General features: G+C 39.1%; 5 protein-coding genes across 5 annotated transcripts; 3 read left to right on the plus strand and 2 right to left on the minus strand.

Moving 5' to 3' along the window:
• Positions 1–6083: 6083 nt before the first annotated feature.
• On the minus strand, positions 6084–7559 carry LOC130498772 (uncharacterized). Its single transcript, XM_056992367.1, has one exon. The coding sequence runs from the start codon at positions 7557–7559 to the stop codon at positions 6084–6086; it is 1476 nt and encodes a 491-aa protein (XP_056848347.1).
• A 269-nt stretch (positions 7560–7828) lies between these two features.
• LOC108822460 (glutathione S-transferase U26) lies at positions 7829–9151 on the plus strand. The gene is made up of 2 exons (XM_018595547.2): positions 7829–8275; positions 8623–9151. The coding sequence occupies exons 1-2, from the start codon at positions 7961–7963 to the stop codon at positions 8965–8967; spliced, it is 660 nt and encodes a 219-aa protein (XP_018451049.1). The 5' UTR covers positions 7829–7960; the 3' UTR covers positions 8968–9151.
• A 1451-nt stretch (positions 9152–10602) lies between these two features.
• LOC108822461 (CASP-like protein 2A1) lies at positions 10603–12050 on the plus strand. The gene is made up of 3 exons (XM_018595548.2): positions 10603–10930; positions 11403–11523; positions 11625–12050. The coding sequence occupies exons 1-3, from the start codon at positions 10713–10715 to the stop codon at positions 11898–11900; spliced, it is 615 nt and encodes a 204-aa protein (XP_018451050.1). The 5' UTR covers positions 10603–10712; the 3' UTR covers positions 11901–12050.
• Positions 12051–12559: 509 nt separating this feature from the next.
• Positions 12560–17461, plus strand: LOC108818782 (ATPase 10, plasma membrane-type). Its single transcript, XM_018591716.2, has 21 exons — positions 12560–12790; positions 12882–13001; positions 13097–13195; positions 13275–13412; positions 13499–13633; positions 13714–13893; positions 13970–14176; positions 14267–14386; positions 14457–14576; positions 14657–14779; positions 14866–14970; positions 15052–15196; positions 15300–15461; positions 15559–15797; positions 15876–15908; positions 15996–16077; positions 16180–16340; positions 16412–16585; positions 16677–16859; positions 16949–17091; positions 17193–17461. Exons 1-21 carry the CDS (start codon positions 12725–12727, stop codon positions 17287–17289), a joined length of 2832 nt encoding a protein of 943 aa, XP_018447218.1. The 5' UTR covers positions 12560–12724; the 3' UTR covers positions 17290–17461.
• Positions 17462–17552: 91 nt separating this feature from the next.
• On the minus strand, positions 17553–19885 carry LOC108818783 (O-fucosyltransferase 5-like). Its single transcript, XM_018591718.2, has 3 exons — positions 18538–19885; positions 18036–18285; positions 17553–17831 (listed from the first exon to the last, which is right to left on the minus strand). Exons 1-3 carry the CDS (start codon positions 19782–19784, stop codon positions 17655–17657), a joined length of 1674 nt encoding a protein of 557 aa, XP_018447220.2. The 5' UTR covers positions 19785–19885; the 3' UTR covers positions 17553–17654.
• Between the last annotated feature and the right edge of the window lie 369 nt (positions 19886–20254).

Raw genomic sequence — 20254 nt, forward strand, 5'->3', positions numbered from 1 at the left:
AGTAAAAAAATTTTAAATCTAACTTATATTTATTTATTTTTATTAAATATTATAGATTTTACTATTTTTATTAATATTTAATATATATTTGATATATATCAAATCAATTTGTATAAAACTAATAAAATGATATAAAATTGTATAATTATCAAAAATCAGCCTACATAATATTTTAAAAATTTGTAGATATATAAGAAACTAATGATCTTACGATTAGATATTTAAATTTTATAAAATTGTAGAAATTTTTGAAAGATTTAGTAATACAAATTGTATTATTATACAAAAGAATAATATTTCGAAATTTGAAATGTTATGTATGAATATATTTATTTTATAGATGATGTATGAGCTATTAGTATATTTAAAAAAAAATTTACCAAAACAAATATCAATATTAAATCTAATATATGAATTATTACTATATTCTAATAAGTTTGCCAAAAATATAAATCAACATTAAATGAAATTATCCATATTTTATGGATGATGTATGAGCTATTACTATATTTTTAAAAAATTATCAAAAAGAAATATCAATATTAAATGCAATATATGAATTATTACCATATTCTAATAAGTTTGCCAAAAATATAAGTCAACATTAAATGAAATTATCCATGTCATATTTTTTCCGGAAGCCATGTCATCAATTTCATTAGCCATGTCATATTTGTTTTGTGAAATTGATTATAGAGAAGACATGTGGCAAAATCACTTTGCAAATATATTCTAGAAGATATATGATGATACACATAAAATATTATTAATTATATAATTACTTATACGATGATACATATAAAATATGATTAATCGTATGATGACACATATATGATATTTGATAATAACATGAAAAATAAATAATAACAAAGTATTTTTGAAAAAAATATACTCGCAAAAGGCGCGCATGTCAAAAAAGTCTAGTTGTTGTTAAAGGCCGAGCTTCAACAATATCAAAATTTAAAATATTTGCCGATACAAAGTATAATACTCCCTCTGTTTCATTATAAGTGTCGTTTTAGACTTGTGCACACGGATTAAGAAAACATTTAATTTTGCATATTTTCAATATAAAAACATCATTACCGATACAATTCAACCAATAGAAAAATAGAATGGAGAATAAAGTTAATAAATTTTGCATTGAAACTCTAAAACGACACTTATTTTGCAACGAAAAAAATTCTCTAAAACGACACTTAATATGAAACGGATGGAGTAGCTTTTTACTATTTGTTTGGTTCAACCGTATAAGTTATAACAATGTTCAAGTACATAATTAAACAACACTTTTACCAAAAAAAAGTTCAATTAAAGAACACATGCAGGCAGCTGGAGTAGCACTAGAAAAAGACCCAGACAAATGCCACGTTTTATTTAATACCAAATCAATGGTTTAATGATCATTATAAGTCAAACTATATAGCCTTGCTTTAAGTAAAAAGAAAAGAAAAATACACTCTCCGATAATAAAAAGAGAACGTACTACTGTACTGGTATTATTTTAAAATTCTCAATAATACAGTGATATCTCCATCCGAATCGAGAAGTTAGTTGACAGATAATAATAAAAAGATATCATATCTCGACTGAATCGGGGAAATATTAAGAAAATAATATTTAAGATCATGGTGTAAACGTGAACATCTACTAGTCCACATATTATATAAGGAAAAAATAAATTTGAAATATTGAATAATTAATTATGTGATGTTACGTGTAGCACCCTAGTTTCGTGGTTACTCTATAAAGACCAGAGCACCAATCTCTTTTTTTTTTTTCCCTTGAAATTCCATTCATAATATTGATTAAGCTTTTACAATACACCTAATGTACAACCAGATCATCCATATGACCTATACGTTGATCTAGACAACCAAAAACCAATACAACTCCACCCAAACAAGGGGAGAACTAGATCAGACTACTCTGATATCAGAAGCCCATAAACAAGGCTCAAAGGCCACGACTTTCATTTACAAAGAACTCAAAAAGCCAAGAAGGATGACCACACTGAACGTACGATCTTACCAACCCCTGTTTCGTGACACTTTGTGCAATGAAAGTAGCTCCTCTGTTAGCTTCTTTTCTAACCACCAAAAACCTACAGTCAACAATTAGAGATCTTCCCATCTCAATCTCTCCTGCCTGAAAACAGAAAGATGGCCACGCTTGAGGCCGTTCAACTGCTCCAAAAAAATCTCCAAACTCCCCTGCAACAATAATTTTAGTCATCCTATGACTCTTCATGCTTTCAAGTGTCCACAATATCACCGCAAGCTTAGCCTCATCAACAGACCGAATATTGCTAAAAGCTCTTCTACTGTGACATTGGACAACTCCTCTCTCGTTGCGCACTACCCAACCCCCACCTGCTAGACTTTTTTCATTGTTCCAATCAAAACCCACATTACACATTTTCCACCCTTTCTCCGGTGGCTTCCACTTGGCTTTTTCCGGTTTCAGGTTGGCGCTCTCTGCATTGATCATCTCATTTTCTATTACTTGCGCCTCAACCCATTCCTCAGCCTCTCGATATGCCTTGATAACAATCTCTGCCGGAACTATATCTCTCCCCTGGAACAAGAATTCATTTCTAGCCTTCCATAGCATCCACACAATCCAAGGCCACACCCGAGTGATGTGAGTAGGAAAACTCCGTTTCTGCTTCAGACCCAACAGATAACTTACATTTTCAAAAATTGAGGTCTGGTGAAAGCCAAACTCGGGAGTCGGGATTCCCGAAGAAGCCCATACTTGTCTCGCCACCGTACACTCAAACAGAATGTGATTAATCGATTCTCCTTGGAGACCACAGACCTGACACCTTTCATCCACTTTCAAGCCTCTCAACCTGATCAGATCCGCAACAGGGAGCGCCTCGCTTAGAGCTTTCCACAAGAACACTCTAATCTTTTGCGCCGTACCAACCTTCCAAACTTGCTCCTTCAAACAATTTACCGAAGGCTGAGAAAGCACCTCCGGATGCAACGCCATAGTTTTTTTGGAGGAGGCTAGCCAATATGCGGACTTGACGGAGAACTGACCACTTCGATTGAATTTCCAAACGTGAAAGTCGTCTCTAGAGACCACTGGTTGATTTTTTAAAATAATCTCCACATCACCAGGAACAAAAACTTCATTCAGCGCATCTAAATCCCATCTCCGAGTGGATACATTAATCAGAGCACTGGCCCTAAGATTAACATCAAACCGGTAGTTTTTAATCCAAGGGACTCTCATTCCTTCTACTGGATCCTCGATCCACTTATCAATCCAGACTCTTGTATTTTTCCCATTGCCCACTCTATGTTTGAGACCTTTGATCAAGAGGTCTCTTCCATAAAGCAAACTTCTCCACGCATAAGAAGGCCTGTCTTCTAACACTGCCGACAAGAAATCTCCTCCAGGGAAGTATCTACTTCTTAGAAACCTCGCAATTAAGCCTTCTGGTTGAGATAATATTTTCCATGCTTGTTTAGCCAGCATTGCTTGATTGAAGACCTCTAAATCTCGGAAGCCCAAGCCTCCCTGCTTTTTTGGTAAGCACATACGATCCCATCCAACCCAATGAATTTTCCTCTGATGTGCATCAGTTCCCCACCAAAAGGCAGACATCATACTCGTGAGTTTTGCGATGACTGTTTTTGGCAGTTTAAAACATGACATGGCGTACACTGGTAATGAAGATCCTGTTGATTTCAGTAAGACCTCTTTGCCTCCCTGAGATAGATGGCGATAGTACCACACCTCCAATCTTCCTTGTGTTCTATCCTTAAGATAAGAGAATAGATCCACTTTAGAGCCCGAGAAACACTCCGGTAATCCAAGATATTTACTTGCTCCTCCCTCGGTAAAAATCTCCAAAAGGTTCTGAATAATGTCCCTTGAATCACCACTCACTTTATCACCAAAGGTTATCGATGATTTCTCCAAGTTTATGGTTTGCCCTGTTGCATCTTCATAGAACGAGAGGATTTTTTTAAGAGCCGATACTTCCACCTGAAGCGTTCTACAAATGAACAGGCTGTCATCAGCAAACAACAAGTGGTTTATTGCTGGACCTTCTTCTACAAAACTCATCCCATGGATCAAACCATTCCGTTCCGCCACGTTTAGCAAATGAGTGAGACCCTCCGTGCACAGAACAAACAGGAAAGGTGATAGTGGATCACCTTGGCGTAATCCCCTGTGAGGATGAATCAGTCCAAAAGGATGATCGTTAATCAACACCGCAAAGGTCACCGTTGAGACACACATCATCACTAAATCAACCCATGTTGGAGAGAACCCGATAGCCAACAATACACTCCTCAAATAGCTCCATTCAACGCGGTCATATGCCTTGGACATGTCAGTTTTCACTGCCATATACTCGCTTGCAATCGAAGGATGTGCTTTCAACGCGTGCACCGCTTCATGAGCAATGACTATATTATCAGAGATGAGTCTGTCCCTGACGAAAGCAGATTGATTGACGGAGACAATGTCTTGTAAAAAAGGTTGGAGTCTTCTGACCATAATCTTAGAAACCGTTTTATACAAAACGGAACAAAGACTAATAGGTCTAAGATCTTTCATCAGTTCCGCATCGTTGATCTTTGGCAAAAGACAGAGGTAAGTAAAATTCCAGTCTCTAGGCATGGATCTGGATTGAAAGACCTCTTGAACCTCTTTAGTGACCTGATCCCCTATTATGCTCCAATACTTCTGAAAAAACCGTCCCGTCATGCCATCGGGGCCTGGCGCACTATCTGCTTTGATAGAGAAAATTGCCTCTCTAACTTCATCTCTTGAAACTGGTCTGATGAGCGCATCATTCATCTCCTCAGAAACTCTGGGAACCATACTCTGTAACACAGGCTCATAAGAACGTGGATTTGACGATCTGAACAGCTCTGTAAAATAGTCTATCGCCACTTCCGCCTTGGCTCCTTCTGACCACTGCAAACTGCCATGTTTGTCCTTCAGCCTAGAAAGCTGGTTTCTTGATCGGTTCGTTTTGACTGAGTCGTGGAAGAATTTGGAGCTGCGATCTCCATAGACTAACCATTTATCTCTGGACTTTTGTTGCCAGAATAACTCCTCCTCCTTGTAAGCCTTGATCAAATCCTTCTTAATGATGTTAATCATGAAAAAACAAGGATATGATCTTGACTGCATCCATTCCAGTCTCTTCTGCAGTAACTGAATCTTATCTTGTGCATTGAAAACTCTCTGTTTTTTCCAGCAACTTATAGCCGATCTGCATCTTTTAATTCTCTGCGAAACAGAAAGATTTCTCCCATTTGAATTTGATGTCCAGGCACTCCTTATCTGATTATTGATCTCAGGTTGCATCAGCAGTTTTTTGTCAAACCTGAATTGTCCTTTAAAAGATTCCTGAGTAGCACAGAAATTCATCCAAACCGGCCTATGATCTGACCCTCGCTTCTCCAAAAAGGTTTGATTACAACCTGGAAACAGATCATGCCATGCTTGATTCCCAAAACATCTATCCAGTGCACATTGAATCCATTTTTTCCAACGCATACCTCCCCAAGTAAGCTTGTCGCCTTTGCTTATTAACTCTTCCATTCCACAACTTTTAAGCATATCCGCAAAAGGCATGAAGGATGCATCAGAACGTCTTGGACCACCAGTCTTCTCCTCATTACACAGTATCTCATTAAAATCACCAATAAGACACCATGGTTCTTTTCTATTTACACCAATACGTGTTAAACGCTCCCACACAATATTACGACCTTCACTTCCTGGAATCCCATATATACAAGACAAGAAGAAGGTATTATCACCATACTGCACTAGACAGTCCAAAAGATTTTTATCAGCATATTTTACATCGATTTTTATGTTCTTCTTACAAAACAGAGCCAACCCCCCGCTGTACCCATCCGGACTAACAGTATATACACGGTCATAGCCCAACCAGACCTTAGTATCAACCAAAATATCTCGAGGCTTCTTCGTTTCCATCAAGAACAGAATCTCCGGAAAATGTTTCTTACGCATCTCCCGCAGACGTTGAATTGTCAGGCCTTGAGGCCGCCCCAAACCCTGACAATTCCAACTCATAATGCTCATTGGGGATTGGGCTGTCCCTCATTCGGGACTGCCTTAAGGCACTGAGCCTTCATTGTTGACCTGCCTCCATCTTCCTGCTCTACTTTCTTTCTCTTCCTACTTCCAATCTCTTGCTTCCCTTCCCTCCTGTCTTCAAGGTCCTCTTGGTTCTTGATCTTGGAGATCGCAGCATTTGCTTTTCTCACTCCTTTGGGAGGACGTCTACGAGGAGCAAACCTTCTTCTGATCGTTCCGGAAATTCCAGGTTCCAAAGAGCCTGCCCGGAAAACCGTTGAACTTACAGAAGGGGTTCGCTGCTCACTTGCAACGCTGCTTTCATCCGATGCCTCCGAGCCGAGAAGAAGAAGAGGTGCACTGGTTACACTGTAAGAGTTGAAAGCCTTGAAAGCTCCAGCCATAAGTTTATTTGGGTTGACATTCAAATCAAACTCCACTCTCTTCTGAACTTTGTCCCCATACTCAAAAACCGGCCCTTTACCCTTGTTGAGATCACGAGTAATTATCGGCACTGTCTCCAGACGAAGGACAGACCTTTGAGCAACTGGATCTGCCTCTGCCTCCCTGACCGTAGTCCTGAGTTTGTCCACTTTGATGGCTCTATCTTCACCAGTATCTGCCATCATGTACCTTCGCATCTCATCAAGGACTTCTTTGGCTATCTTGGGCCTTCCGGAACCTGGATCTATCCCCATTTGTGTCTCTTCCAAAACCCCATACAGAGGATCCTCTAGGTTCAGCTTCCCAACATCAATTGGTAATCTCTCCATCACCTTCTGTCTTCTTGCTTGAGCCTCATCCTGTCGCTTCTTTATCATCAGGGGACACTTGGGCTTCTCATGATTCAAGCATTGACATTCATGGCACCTCTTTTGCACTCTTTCATAATTGAAGTGAATGGTTACTTCTTTCCCTTTGACGTTCAGGACTCTAGCCATTCTCAGCGGATGCGCAACGTTGAATCGAACCTGAACTCTAACAAAGTCCTGAGTAATGGCCTTTGTAGGATCAAAAGCCACGACAATGACTTTCCCCACCATATCTCCCAGCGTCGTCAATGCTCCAGTAGTGTAGTAGTTTACTGGAATATTGCTTATCCTCACCCACAATGGAATGAACTGCAGATAGTCGTCAGGAGGGTTTTCCACCCATCGCTCCAGTACAATGACCCATTCCTTATACGTGTGAACTCCTTTCTCCAAAACATCTAACAGGTCATGTTCTGTCTGGAAGATGAACTGAAATCTCTCCTGAGAAAGAGCTACTCCTCTGACTTTCCCCTCTTTTCCCCACTTGCGAGGCATCGTTATGATGAGACCCGGCATACGCTGGTAATCCGGGTTTAAGATTCTTCCCATAAGACTCAGACGATTTTCTTCCACCGAAGTAAACTCTGGTAGATCTGGCATGATAAACGGTTCTTCTTCCTCCTCCAGTGTTAGAGCCATTAAAGCTCTATCCATAGCCACAGACATGCTTAAAAACTGATAAAATCTTAGAAACCACGAAAGAAACTTGCCAAACACAAGACTTGAGTTTCTGAAGAACACAGCAAAAAACACTCAGAATATCTTTAATTTTACCCAAAAGTACTTGAAAGTTGCAATAAGAGGATAAAATTTAATAAACCCAACGTGTTTCAACCACCTCCACTCACAAGGAAACGTAACAAAGACTCTTTCTACTGACACACAGCTATATCCCACTTGGGGTCTCTAGAGAGCAACTTTCTCACTCTTCTTTATCTCACTAACGAGCTTTTTCACTCTTTCACTATGCGCACCAATCTCTTTATCTTCATTCTACTTCCACATATTCAAGAAAGACATTAATACTAATAAGTGCGAAGTTGATAACAGTTGTTGATCTTAAAACAATGGCGGACGAATTGGTTCTTCTTGATTTTTGGCCAAGCATGTTCGGGATGAGGACGAAGATGGCTTTGGCTGAGAAAGGAGTGAGTTATGAGTACATCGAGACAGATCCATGGACTAAGACTCCTTTACTCATCGAGATGAATCCAATTCATAAGAAGATTCCGGTTCTCATCCACAAAGGTAAACCGATCTGTGAATCTCTAATCCAGCTCGAGTACATCGACGAGGTTTGGTCCGATACATACCCAATACTCCCCTCTGATCCTTACCAGAAAGCTCAAGCAAGGTTCTGGGCAGATTTCATCGACAAAAAGGTAAACGATCTCTTTTGAAATACATGGTCTGTTCTGATATAGCCCAATAAAACATTGGTTTAGTCCCTAAATTTTTGTATCAAAATTTTAGGACCGGTTCAGTTGAAATATATATATTTTTTATAAAAACTCTTTGATCAGATTGATTTAAATATAATCTAAGTTTTAGATGTTTTCTTTACTAGGCTTTCTTGATTGATGTGTAAAGATTTAAGAACTTGTATCTTTCTCCAAAAAAAAAAATCTGTTCCCCTTTGGTTTACATTTACAAATGCATCGTAAAGAAGAATAAAAAATCTGATTGTTAATGACTTTGTTTGATTCTTGCTGTGTGTGTGTGTGTTCAGCTTTACGACCCAGCATGGAAAATATGGGGAACAAAGGGAGAAGATCAAGTTGCAGCCAAGAAAGAACTGATTGAACATTTCAAGACACTTGAAACAGAGCTTGGAGACAAAACTTACTACGGTGGGGAAGTGTTTGGGTTCCTAGACATCGCGTTGATGGGTTATTACAGCTGGTTCAAAGCTATGGAGAAGTTTGGTGAGTTTAGTTTCGAAACAGAGTTCCCAAAGCTGACTGAGTGGACCAAGAGGTGTTTAGAAAGAGAGAGCGTGGTTAAGGCATTAGCTGATTCTGACAAGATTATTGAGTATGCTTATGCCCTCAGGAAGAAGTTTGGAGCCGAGTAGATGCTTTTGATGTTTGCCTTACTTGGTCTGAACACACAAGGAAAGAAAATGGTTCCGTATCAAGACCATTATGTTCTGTTCTTATGTGAAATTTGTATTTTCTCTCCTGTATTTTCTTTGTTTGTGTACTTTCTAGCTTCTAAAAGCATGAAAATCCATAATAAATAAATGTTTGAATTGAATATCTAAATATTGTCATCAAATCAAGAAAACCGATTTAAAATTCTGAATGACTTTTGATTTTATCAAATTAATTGTTTTGGCTATATATTCAATAAATAACTAAATTGAACCCATAAAATATAAAGAGCAAAAAATAACAAGAGCAAAATATGCAAGATTTATTTATTCAATTCAAACAACTCAAAAATCATTAAGTACATGATTTTTTAAAAATATATATCTGTAAAACTAAAACAAGAAAAACCATGAACCATACATATTCGTTAGAGGACTTGTTCCTCCTTTCGTGCCTAACACGAAATAATTTGCATATTTGATATATTTTCCTCTATCAATTATGTCAATATCATCTAAAACTGACACCCCATAGCCAATAATTGATCCATTTCCAATTACAATACATAGTTGAATTTAACAAGTCAATTACTTGTTCTGCTGTTTATAATGGAATATAAATATTTATTAATTAACAACAAGTCAACAACACACAGCATGATGTTTTGATTTTAAAACTATTTGCTCCCAAATATTTATCAGATAATGATAAAAAAAATCAAAATGTTTAGAGGGAATATGGGTTATGCTGTTAACCAAGGCTTATGCTTATGGAAATTTGGAGGCAGAGTGGAAAAAAAAACTTTGCAGCCAGAGTATTTATTTGTTCAACCAAAAATCACAGCGGGCTATTATTCATAGTTAGTTGCTTTCATTGTTTGACCAAAAAAAAAAAAAAAGTTAGTTGCTTTCATTAAAGGGGTCAACAAACCAAGTAAACCTTAATATACTATGGAAAAACATAACAACACCATTACGGTATTTTTTTTTTTTTGAAAAAACACCATTATGGTATTACCTACTCGATCTATACATTTACTCTCTCTACAAGCAAACAAATGTTCCAGGACGTAGTGTCGGTCACGAGATTGGAACAGCTCCAAATATAAATATTCTATAAACATGATTTACGTTTTTGAAATATATAAACGAAGAAATATTAACTTCAAAGTTCAAACCTAGATAGAGTTCTTTGATATAAATGCTAACCGGTTTCCTAACTCAGTCCGTAGACCATATAGTAAGAAACGTAACTATGATTTTCTGTTAGTAAATACGATGCTTTATTATGCATTAGTAGTAATTTAGTAGCTTTCTTAAGACTGAAGCGTTAAAATAAAAGAGATGGATAACAAATTTCTTTTTTTAATAGAAATTATTCTTATAACGTCGTATCTACACAAAATATTACAGTGAATTTGATTATAGAGTTGTAGAATAATAATCCCAATGACTTAGCTTAGATCGTAGTGGAGCGATTTATCTTCACATGTCTAGCGTTGTTGTCAATTGAGAAACCTTTAAATGTTCCGTCTAGGGAAGTGCGACATGATTGTCATGAATATCGAAATTAAATGCATTCACCAACCCTATCGATCCAACACTTTCTTTTATCCCATTTTAATTTCACACACTAAATTCACCACCACTTGTTTATAACCACAGTTCTCCCTCAGCAACCGCAACAAGAGAAAGAGATAGGAACAACAAAAAAATCGAAGAAGAAAATGGACAAGAGCGATGATCATCACAAGACTAGCAACGGCGTTTCCGGTGGTGCTGCGACGGAGAAATGGGAGGATGGTAGTACGGGAATCCGAACCGCCGAGACAATGCTCCGGTTAGCTCCGGTGGGTCTTTGCCTTGCGGCGCTTGTTATCATGCTTAAAGACTCTCAGGATAATGAGTTCGGCTCAGTTTCTTACTCCAACCTCTCTGCTTTCAGGTATCTTATCCATACATAGATATATAATTTTATTAATTTATAATCTTTAACATTTTTGAGTTACAGCTCACTATTTAGTATTCACGATTAGGGATTGTGACATGGTTAATTAGTTACAGATTTATTAACTAATTTGGACCGTTAAACCAAACAAACCGTGCTTTAATTAATTACATACATACCAAAGTATGAAGAGACGTATTAGTCAAGTTACATGTGTTGATTATTTAAGTTAGGGTTTCATTCAGAAAGATTAATGCTATGGACAAAAAAAAAACAATGAATGGTTAGTTATGGTTATATGAACCTTAATTACGATTAGGTACTTGGTGCACGCATTAGTCAAGTTACATGTGTTGATTATTTAAGTTAAGGTTTGATTCATCAGAAGGATTAAATGGTTATGCTATTGGACTAAAAAAGTAATGAATGATTGGTGATGGTAATAATAATGAACCTTAATTACGATTAGGTACTTGGTGCACGCAAATGGAATATGTGCAGGCTACTCTCTTCTCTCAGCAGCCATTTCTGCCATGCCTGGTTCTTCTTCCACAATGCCTCGTGTTTGGACCTTCTTCTGTCTCGACCAGGTCTCATATTATATCCTGATTATACATTAATTCGGTTATATATTTATCAAATGACCCGCTCTTAATAGTTACTAATTAATTTAATAACGTGGTCATTTCAGATTCTGACCTACGTGGTTCTTGCTGCTGGAGCTGTGTCTACTGAAGTTCTGTACTTGGCCTACAAAGGAGACGATGCCATTACGTGGAGCGATGCGTGCAGTTCCTTTGGCAGTTTCTGCCATAGAGCCACTGCTTCTGTCATAATCACGTTCGTCGTGGTTTGCTTATATGTGGTTCTCTCTCTAATCTCCTCTTACAAGCTCTTTACTCGCTTTGATCCTCCAGCAATCGTTGACTCCAACAAAAGCGTCGAAGTTGCAGACTTCGGAAATTAATCCATAGCTTTTATTTAAGACGGTTGCAGCCTTCGGAAATTAATCCATAGCTTTTATTTAAGACCTCTCTAATTTGGCATGTTTACATGTTTCTACAATTATCTTTTTTTTTTTTAAAAATGATCATGGAAGACATGCTTTTGTCTTGTGTTTGGTCTTTTCTTGCACGTGCTTGCGTTTATCCTATCATGAGAATCACACACCGGCTATACTGATTGATATAATAAACCCAATGAAAGTTGTCTGATTCAGAATTATGATAAATGGGCTTTTGCTATTGAGCCCAATACTATTATTATTTTTAGTTTTTTCTCCGTCTCTCTATCTCTATCTGACCAGCCCATATAAACAATCCAGGCCCAAAGAATCAGGTAGTAAGTCCCTTGTCAACCACACTTCTGACTGAGAGTGAGAGGAGTGACCGTTAGATCAACCACACTTCTCTGTTCCCACTACTACTACTACCTCTTCCTAGTTCCCATCTGCTTTCCACAGACACTGACGCTTGATCTAAATAATGGCCTTACCAAATGCGACTTGCAGAAGAATCTCATCTTCCCCTAACTCCATACCAACTGGTCAACCATGGAAAGGTGGTTTCAATATTCGCTAACCCCTTTTTTTAAGTTTTCCTGTTTCACACTAATGTTCCTCAAGTAGCATTCTCGAAGAAAAAGATATTAGTAGCTTCGTTTCATCATATCATATGCTGTCACCATTCTTATGTTCTGTGGTTTTCTTTTCATTAGTTCCATGGTTTGAATCAAACCCTGGATCCTAGATTTTTGAAGTTTGACAGTGGCCGGCCATTGAAGCTTTAAAACATGGCTGAGGATTTAGACAAGCCACTGCTGGATCCTGACACTTTCAACAGAGAAGGAATTGACTTGGTATGATTGTGTGTTTCCTTTAACTTTTTACTCTTAATTCTTGGCTTCATAGTGGTAATAAAAAAGAAGGGTTGACGCTTGAACTTGGCAGGGTCTACTGCCATTGGAGGAGATTTTTGAACACCTAAGAACTTCTCCTGGAGGTCTTTTATCTGGAGATGCTGAAGAAAGATTGAAGATATTTGGTCTTAACAGACTTGAAGAGAAACAGGTATAAACAGCTCACCTTCAAAGTGTCTCCATAATGTTCCTGCTATTTTGAGCTCTGATATTTTGTGCTAATGACGTTTAAAAAAAATGATACAGGAGAACAAGTTTCTGAAGTTCCTAGGATTTATGTGGAATCCTTTGTCATGGGTTATGGAGGCTGCAGCATTGATAGCCATCGCCCTTGCAAATAGTGAAGTAAGACACTCAGTGTTTATGTTTCTTCTTTATTTTATCAAGACACACCTTGAAACTCATGGTGAAACTGGTTTTACAGAGACAGGGTCCTGACTGGGAAGACTTTGTTGGCATCGTTTGTCTTTTACTGATCAACGCAACAATCAGCTTCTTTGAAGAGAACAATGCTGGGAATGCTGCTGCTGCTCTTATGGCTCGCTTGGCTCTAAAAACAAGAGTCTGTTTCTTCACCTTATATGATTTTTGATTCTGCACTGTCGTTTCCATATTACCTTAAAATCTGATTAAGATCTCTGCTTATAGGTTCTTAGAGATGGACAGTGGCAAGAGCAAGAAGCCTCTATTTTGGTACCTGGTGATATAATTAGTATAAAGCTTGGAGATATCATTCCTGCAGATGCTCGCCTTCTTGATGGAGACCCCTTGAAGATTGATCAGGTATGCACAGAATATGAATCTCTTTTTCTTTTAGTGCTGTTTTTAAAGACTGTTTCTGAGCTTCACATCTATTTATGCAGTCAGTGCTGACCGGGGAATCACTACCGGTGACCAAGAAGAAGGGTGAGAAAGTCTTCTCTGGCTCTACTTGTAAGCAAGGTGAAATAGAAGCTGTTGTGATAGCCACTGGTTCTAGCACTTTCTTTGGTAAAACAGCATGTTTGGTGGACAGCACAGATGTAACTGGACATCTTCAGCAGGTTCTTTCTTTCTTTCTCTTAAAAGTGGTGAAATACATTCTGCAGCTTGCAAGAACATATCATGTTTTCTTTCTAGGTTCTGACATCAATTGGGAACTTCTGCATCTGCTCCATAGCTGTTGGAATGGTTCTTGAAATCATTGTCATGTTCCCTATACAACACCGCTCCTACAGAGTTGGGATCAATAATCTTCTTGTACTGCTTATTGGAGGCATACCCATCGCCATGCCCACTGTACTCTCTGTCACACTTGCCATTGGCTCTCACCGACTTTCACAACAGGTACAGATCTCACTGTCTTTTCTCTCTTTAGTATTAACTAGAATTAGAGCAAACAGAGATGAATCTAATGCTTCTTCTTGTTTATGAAAGGGTGCCATTACAAAAAGGATGACCGCAATAGAGGAAATGGCTGGGATGGATGTCCTCTGCTGCGACAAAACTGGAACACTTACCTTGAACAGTCTTTCCGTTGATAGAAATCTCATTGAGGTACCAATACACCTCATACAGTTCAAGTACATTTGCCTCCATGTTTAAATGTGCTAATCCATCTACACAGGTTTTTGCTGACTATATGGACAAGGACACAGTCTTGTTGCTTGCAGGACGAGCTTCACGGCTAGAGAATCAGGACGCTATAGATACAGCAATTATTAGCATGCTTGCTGATCCTAGAGAGGTACGTGAACTCTCTTTTACAAGATTACTTGTCACCTTCTTAGAAGTTTTTTCTTCATACAAAAGGTTGTTTATCTGTAGGCTCGTGCAAACATTAAAGAAGTTCATTTCCTGCCGTTCAATCCTGTGAACAAACGTACTGCAATAACATATATTGATTCTGATGGGAAATGGTATCGCGCTACCAAAGGAGCTCCTGAACAAGTTAAGTATCATCCTATTCTTGGTACTTACCAAACTGACTCTACATGAAAGAAGTACCATCACCGACTCGGGTGTATTACATATAGGTTCTAAGCTTGTGTCAAGATAACAATGTGATTGCGCAAAGAGTTTATGCCATTATCAATAGATTTGCAGAGAAAGGTTTGAGGTCTCTTGCGGTTGCTTATCAGGTAACATCTCTGCCCTGTTTTCTTGATTTGGTTTTAACATGACCTTAGTTACTCCAATTCATTGAGTCATCTTTTTTCTAGGAAGTTCCAGAAAGAAGCAGTAATAGTCCTGGAGGACCATGGAAGTTCTGTGGGTTGTTACCACTGTTTGATCCACCAAGGCATGACAGTGGTGAAACCATCCTTAGAGCTCTTAACCTTGGAGTTTGTGTTAAGATGATCACCGGTAAGTCTGAATACCTTACTCTAGAGCTTGCTTGCTTGCTTGTTTGTTTGTTTCTAAAGCAGAGGAGCAGACACTCTCTGATGGTGTGCTATAAAACTTTCAGGTGATCAGTTGGCGATAGCAAAGGAGACAGGAAGACGTCTTGGTATGGGAACCAATATGTATCCTTCTTCCTCTTTGTTAGGCCATAGAAACGATGAGCATGAAGCCATTCCAGTGGATGAGCTAATTGAAATGGCAGATGGGTTTGCTGGAGTGTTCCCTGGTCAATAATCAAAACCACAACGCTAATATCTACAGAGTTTGAGACGTGCTCTTATTCCTAATCCCAATCTTTACTATTTTGTTTCTCTATGTTTCAGAACATAAGTATGAGATTGTAAAGATCTTACAAGAAAAGCAGCATGTGGTTGGAATGACCGGAGATGGTGTGAATGATGCTCCTGCTCTCAAAAAAGCTGACATAGGAATAGCTGTGGCGGATGCAACAGATGCTGCAAGAAGTTCTGCTGATATAGTACTAACTGAGCCTGGCTTAAGTGTAATAATCAGTGCTGTGTTGACTAGCAGAGCCATTTTCCAGCGGATGAAGAACTATACAGTTAAGTACCATCATCTGATTCCACATATATGCTAAAGAATCTAAACTTTTCAAGTAGTTTAATGAATGAATCTGCAGGTATATGCAGTCTCAATCACCATAAGAATAGTGGTGAGGAACTTCATAAACATGATCTGTCTCATGTTAGTTTAAGTTACATCTACTTGACCTTTATAGTCTTATCATTGTTTCATGCAGCTTGGTTTTACACTTTTAGCATTGATATGGGAATATGAATTTCCACCCTTCATGGTTCTGATAATCGCAATACTCAATGATGGTAACCTCATGATCCTCTCATTAGCTTCTTCATGTTGATGTTTTTAAAAACTAGTTCTTAATACTCTCAAGTGCTCTTGTTGATCTCCTATATATGCACCAGGGACCATCATGACTATATCTAAAGATAGAGTTAGACCCTCTCCTACACCTGAAAGTTGGAAGCTCAACCAGATATTTGCGACAGGAATTGTCATTGGAACATACCTAGCAATGGTCACAGTCCTGTTCTACTGGCTCATTGTCTCTACCACCTTCTTTGAGGTATATTCCACTTAGCTTACCGAGAAGAATGCATATATGTAACCATCTCTTGATCTTTTTTTACGCTGCAGAAACACTTCCATGTAAAATCAATCTGCACCAACAGTGAACAAGTCTCATCCGCTGTGTATCTCCAAGTGAGCATCATAAGCCAAGCACTCATATTCGTAACACGTAGCAGAATCTGGTCATTCCTAGAACGTCCCGGGACTCTCCTGGTCTTTGCTTTCCTTGTTGCTCAACTTGTAAGAACACTTCACCGTTGATGACCCTTTCCATCACACATTGCATACATAGACTCTTTTTGATGCTGACTTGTGTGTTTCATGTACACAGACAGCCACATTAATTGCAGTCTATGCCAAAATCAGCTTTGCTAACATCACCGGCATTGGATGGGGATGGGCAGGTGTTATATGGCTATACAGTCTGATATTTTACGTACCGCTAGATGTTATCAAGTTCGTCTTCTATTACGCATTGAGTGGAGATGCTTGGAACCTCGTAATAGACCGTAAGGTTGGTGCATGTCTTGTCCTCTGCTTGTTACTCAAGACTTAATACTCTCTTGAAAGACAAAGACTGTTTGTTTTTTTTTTGTCTTGTAGACAGCTTTTACTTATAAGAAAGATGAAGGAACAGCCAATGTAAGCATCACTCAGAGAAGCCATTCAGCAGAAGAACTCAGTGGAAGTGGTTGTCGACCTTCTTGGATCGCTGAACAAACCAGAAGGCGTGCAGAAATTGCCAGGTTCTATACCACTTTTTGAGTTTTCTCTTCCGTTTCATTTACCACCACCAGAACCATCTCTGATCCATACAAAACAATCTTTGTTATTGTTCATCTGATAGGCTCATAGAGGGACACTCAGTGTCAAGGCATTTAGAATCAGTGATCAAGCTCAAACAAATTGACTCAAAGATGATCCGTGCAGCTCATACTGTCTAAACTACTTTCTCTTGAGTACTCGTCAACGAGGAGTAAAGAACAAAAACTAGAGTATTAGTATGATCTATGTAGTTGGTAACGTAGTGTCGCTTTCTGGTGACAGCATAACTCAAACATACCCCTTTGTCGTTCTTTCGCAATTCTGTCCACAATCTACGCTACATTCTAGTTACTTGTTTCAGAATCTATCAAGCAGTACCGACAGAACCAGTGATTCTCAAAGGAAGAAACTCTATATCTTGTCGAAAATAATCAAAAGAATCTGACACTAAAGGAACTATTATAATACATGTAAAAAAATAAGAACGGATTCAGAACAGAGATAAAAAAGAAAAAAAGTTAAACGAATGTGTTTACTTTTTCTTTTATTCATCTTCTGCTATGAAGTTTGGTTCTTCACCTCGACAGAGATACTCATCGCACGTAGATGAAGTTCCCCAGTCTTTCCTTAGACGCAAAATATCCTCTGTAAAAGTAGAACCCGATGCTCCGATGAAGACACTCGACATTGCACATATCGTCTTATCCAACATAGCATCCACCTGCATATCCCAAAAACCAACCACAAAGCAAGTGAATACGAGAGAGAAGAGAGTCTTGTCATACATTATCGAACAAAGACCGTTAGAAGATCATAGAGTCCCATTAGATTTTACAGGTGTTAAATATCAGACTGGAGACAGGGTTTCGAGTGATTTCTACAGAACAAAGTAGTTGGTTCATAAGTGGGGGCATCATTGGTTTACCTGAGAGTCATCCTCTATACCATGTCTATACAACAACGAGTCCCACTTTTCCGCTGAGTTGCGAGGTGGACGTTTGACAAGCGGAACCACTTTTCCATCAACGACTACTAGTGTCTGAAGCAAACCGGTTTCACTCTCAGCAGCATCTGTTGAAAGGTAGATCACTGGAGCATTGGCTCTTTCCACTATCCGACTTATGCAGTCTGCAGCTTGTGGTATCGGATAAAAGCAACTTGGCGATTTCGCATTGCTGCCCATATAAATCATTTCATCAGACAGAGCCAGCTTGTGGTATCCTAACCTAGTCCCTTAGCTCAAACATTTAATTGCTAAACAGAAGTATCTAAGTAAAGAACATATCAAACTGCTAGATGAATGAAGATATATATTTACTAACTGACAAAACAGAACCAAATAGTATTCTAGTATCGCAATCAATCAAGTGTTAGCTATGACAAGTTCATGTAACTTAAAAAGAGTCACATGCAAAAAAAGACCTCACCAGAACTTGAGGAAGCCATGTCTACGGAGATGGAGAGCAATAAAATTCTTCCCCAAGAACGTCTGGATGAACCGCTGCGCCGTCAACAGAATGAGCCTACTCGGTTCAATCAGCGTCTTGCATTTGTGGTTAATAGGTCCACCAGGCTGCATCACCCAATCCCTCTCCAAATCAGCATAGAAAACATCCCCAATCGCAATCACACCCTCCTCAGACTTAAACTTCTCCACCACCTCTCCAGAACTCCTCTTACTCGGCTTCTTTATATCCTCGCTCCAAGGAGACTCAAGCTTCCCACCACCACCAATAGTAACCCCCAACAACCCCTTGAGCTTATCAACATGCTCCTCGTCCACGTAACAAGGCTGCGGCGACGAGAAGTAACAAATAAACCTATCGATACGAGCAGTCTTGTTCTTGAACTGATCGAAAGAAACGACGACGGTTCTTCCCAAGCAAGTGTTGATCCGATCTATGTCTATCACTCTATCGTACTGGTAATCAAACTTAGGGCTCGGGATCACGAGGACTCGGTCCAGCAACGCGGCGAAGAACATGTGTTTCTCTAAGCAGATCAAGTGGTTGCTCATCTGTCCCGAGAGACAGATCGCGAAAAGGAACTTGTCTGGTCTCGGTTTCCACTCGATCGTTCTCCTCTCCGACAAGCTCTGATCTACTTTCTTACATAAGTAAATACTAGTGTCTGAAGTACCAAGACCAGAGACTGAGGAGGAGTTTCCTGTCCTGTGTGGTGATAGAAGCACCTCTTCGATCTCTTTACTCAGTGAAATAGCATTGTCTATTACTAGAGAAGATTCATCAATCGTGTTAGAGGAGTTACGGTTCAAGAGGGAGACGAGCGCGAGCTGTTGCTGCTTTAGAAGATACAGAGCGCGTAGCTCAGATTCCTTGGCTCGAACCGAGAGTGGATCAAGCTTAAAGCTGCTACGAGGAGTATCAGTGAATAAGAAGAAGAAAACGCCGAGGAGGAGAAGAGTTAGAGATACGGCGGCGACGATGACGAGGTTTTTTCGATGGTTCCGGGATCGGGACAAGGTTTCCTCGATCTGGAAGGTCGATCTCGGAGTATTGTTGCCACCGCCGGTTGTCCTGTTAGTGGCCATGGCGGTGGTGGTCACGGACTGAAGATCGTCTTCACGGCGGCGTAGATTGTTGTTGTCTCTGATGTCGTTCCGTGGGATTAAGTTCCGGTGGTCCGCGTCGTCGTCCGACGAGTCGCGGTCCATCGTCGAGAGAGAGAGAGAGGGAGATATAACGCTACTATTAAACTAATATATTTGGTCGATGAGACAAAACAAAACACACATGGGCTTCTTCGAAAGAGAATAAGTAGTACAACTGAAAAAACACGAAATTTTATCGAGGTAGAATTGTTCTGTTTCTCTTGAGGTTTCTCGAAAATAGCCAAACTTGGGATGGTTTAGCTGAACCTTCTAACAATTCATTCCGGTTTGCTTCTTCGATTCGATATCGCAACACAACACGCGGTAAAAGAAAAAACACAGCGAATCAAAACCTTGTTGGGCCAGAAAAGCGACAGCCGTAATACGGGCCTATAATGGCCCAATACCTTTTATAATGGACAGAAAAGCACATGGTTTTGTCTTAATACAGAGATTCCACCAGAAGTTGATTAATGTTGAATTGTTGTATTAGACCACTGAAATTTATCTAGCAAGACATGCATTAGAATTTG

This window comes from Raphanus sativus, chromosome 8, assembly GCF_000801105.2.
Source record: "Raphanus sativus cultivar WK10039 chromosome 8, ASM80110v3, whole genome shotgun sequence".
Taxonomy (NCBI): domain Eukaryota; kingdom Viridiplantae; phylum Streptophyta; class Magnoliopsida; order Brassicales; family Brassicaceae; genus Raphanus; species Raphanus sativus.

What these genes read in the sequence shown, in the direction of transcription:
- LOC130498772 (XM_056992367.1), bottom strand. Translation starts at nt 7,559, where the DNA reads ATGTCTGTGGCTATGGATAGAGCTTTAATGGCTCTAACACTGGAGGAG.
- LOC108822460 (XM_018595547.2), top strand. Translation starts at nt 7,961, where the DNA reads ATGGCGGACGAATTGGTTCTTCTTGATTTTTGGCCAAGCATGTTCGGG. An exon ending in CAGATTTCATCGACAAAAAG is followed by an intron (nt 8,276 to 8,622) that starts GTAAACGATCTC and finishes GTGTGTGTTCAG; the next exon opens with CTTTACGACCCAGCATGGAA.
- LOC108818783 (XM_018591718.2), bottom strand. Translation starts at nt 19,784, where the DNA reads ATGGACCGCGACTCGTCGGACGACGACGCGGACCACCGGAACTTAATC. An exon ending in CATGGCTTCCTCAAGTTCTG is followed by an intron (nt 18,286 to 18,537) that starts GTGAGGTCTTTT and finishes TTATATGGGCAG; the next exon opens with CAATGCGAAATCGCCAAGTT. An exon ending in GTATAGAGGATGACTCTCAG is followed by an intron (nt 17,832 to 18,035) that starts GTAAACCAATGA and finishes TGGGATATGCAG; the next exon opens with GTGGATGCTATGTTGGATAA.
- LOC108822461 (XM_018595548.2), top strand. Translation starts at nt 10,713, where the DNA reads ATGGACAAGAGCGATGATCATCACAAGACTAGCAACGGCGTTTCCGGT. An exon ending in TCCAACCTCTCTGCTTTCAG is followed by an intron (nt 10,931 to 11,402) that starts GTATCTTATCCA and finishes AATTACGATTAG; the next exon opens with GTACTTGGTGCACGCAAATG. An exon ending in CCTTCTTCTGTCTCGACCAG is followed by an intron (nt 11,524 to 11,624) that starts GTCTCATATTAT and finishes TGGTCATTTCAG; the next exon opens with ATTCTGACCTACGTGGTTCT.
- LOC108818782 (XM_018591716.2), top strand. Translation starts at nt 12,725, where the DNA reads ATGGCTGAGGATTTAGACAAGCCACTGCTGGATCCTGACACTTTCAAC. An exon ending in CTCTTGCGGTTGCTTATCAG is followed by an intron (nt 14,971 to 15,051) that starts GTAACATCTCTG and finishes TCTTTTTTCTAG; the next exon opens with GAAGTTCCAGAAAGAAGCAG. An exon ending in AGGCGTGCAGAAATTGCCAG is followed by an intron (nt 17,092 to 17,192) that starts GTTCTATACCAC and finishes TTCATCTGATAG; the next exon opens with GCTCATAGAGGGACACTCAG.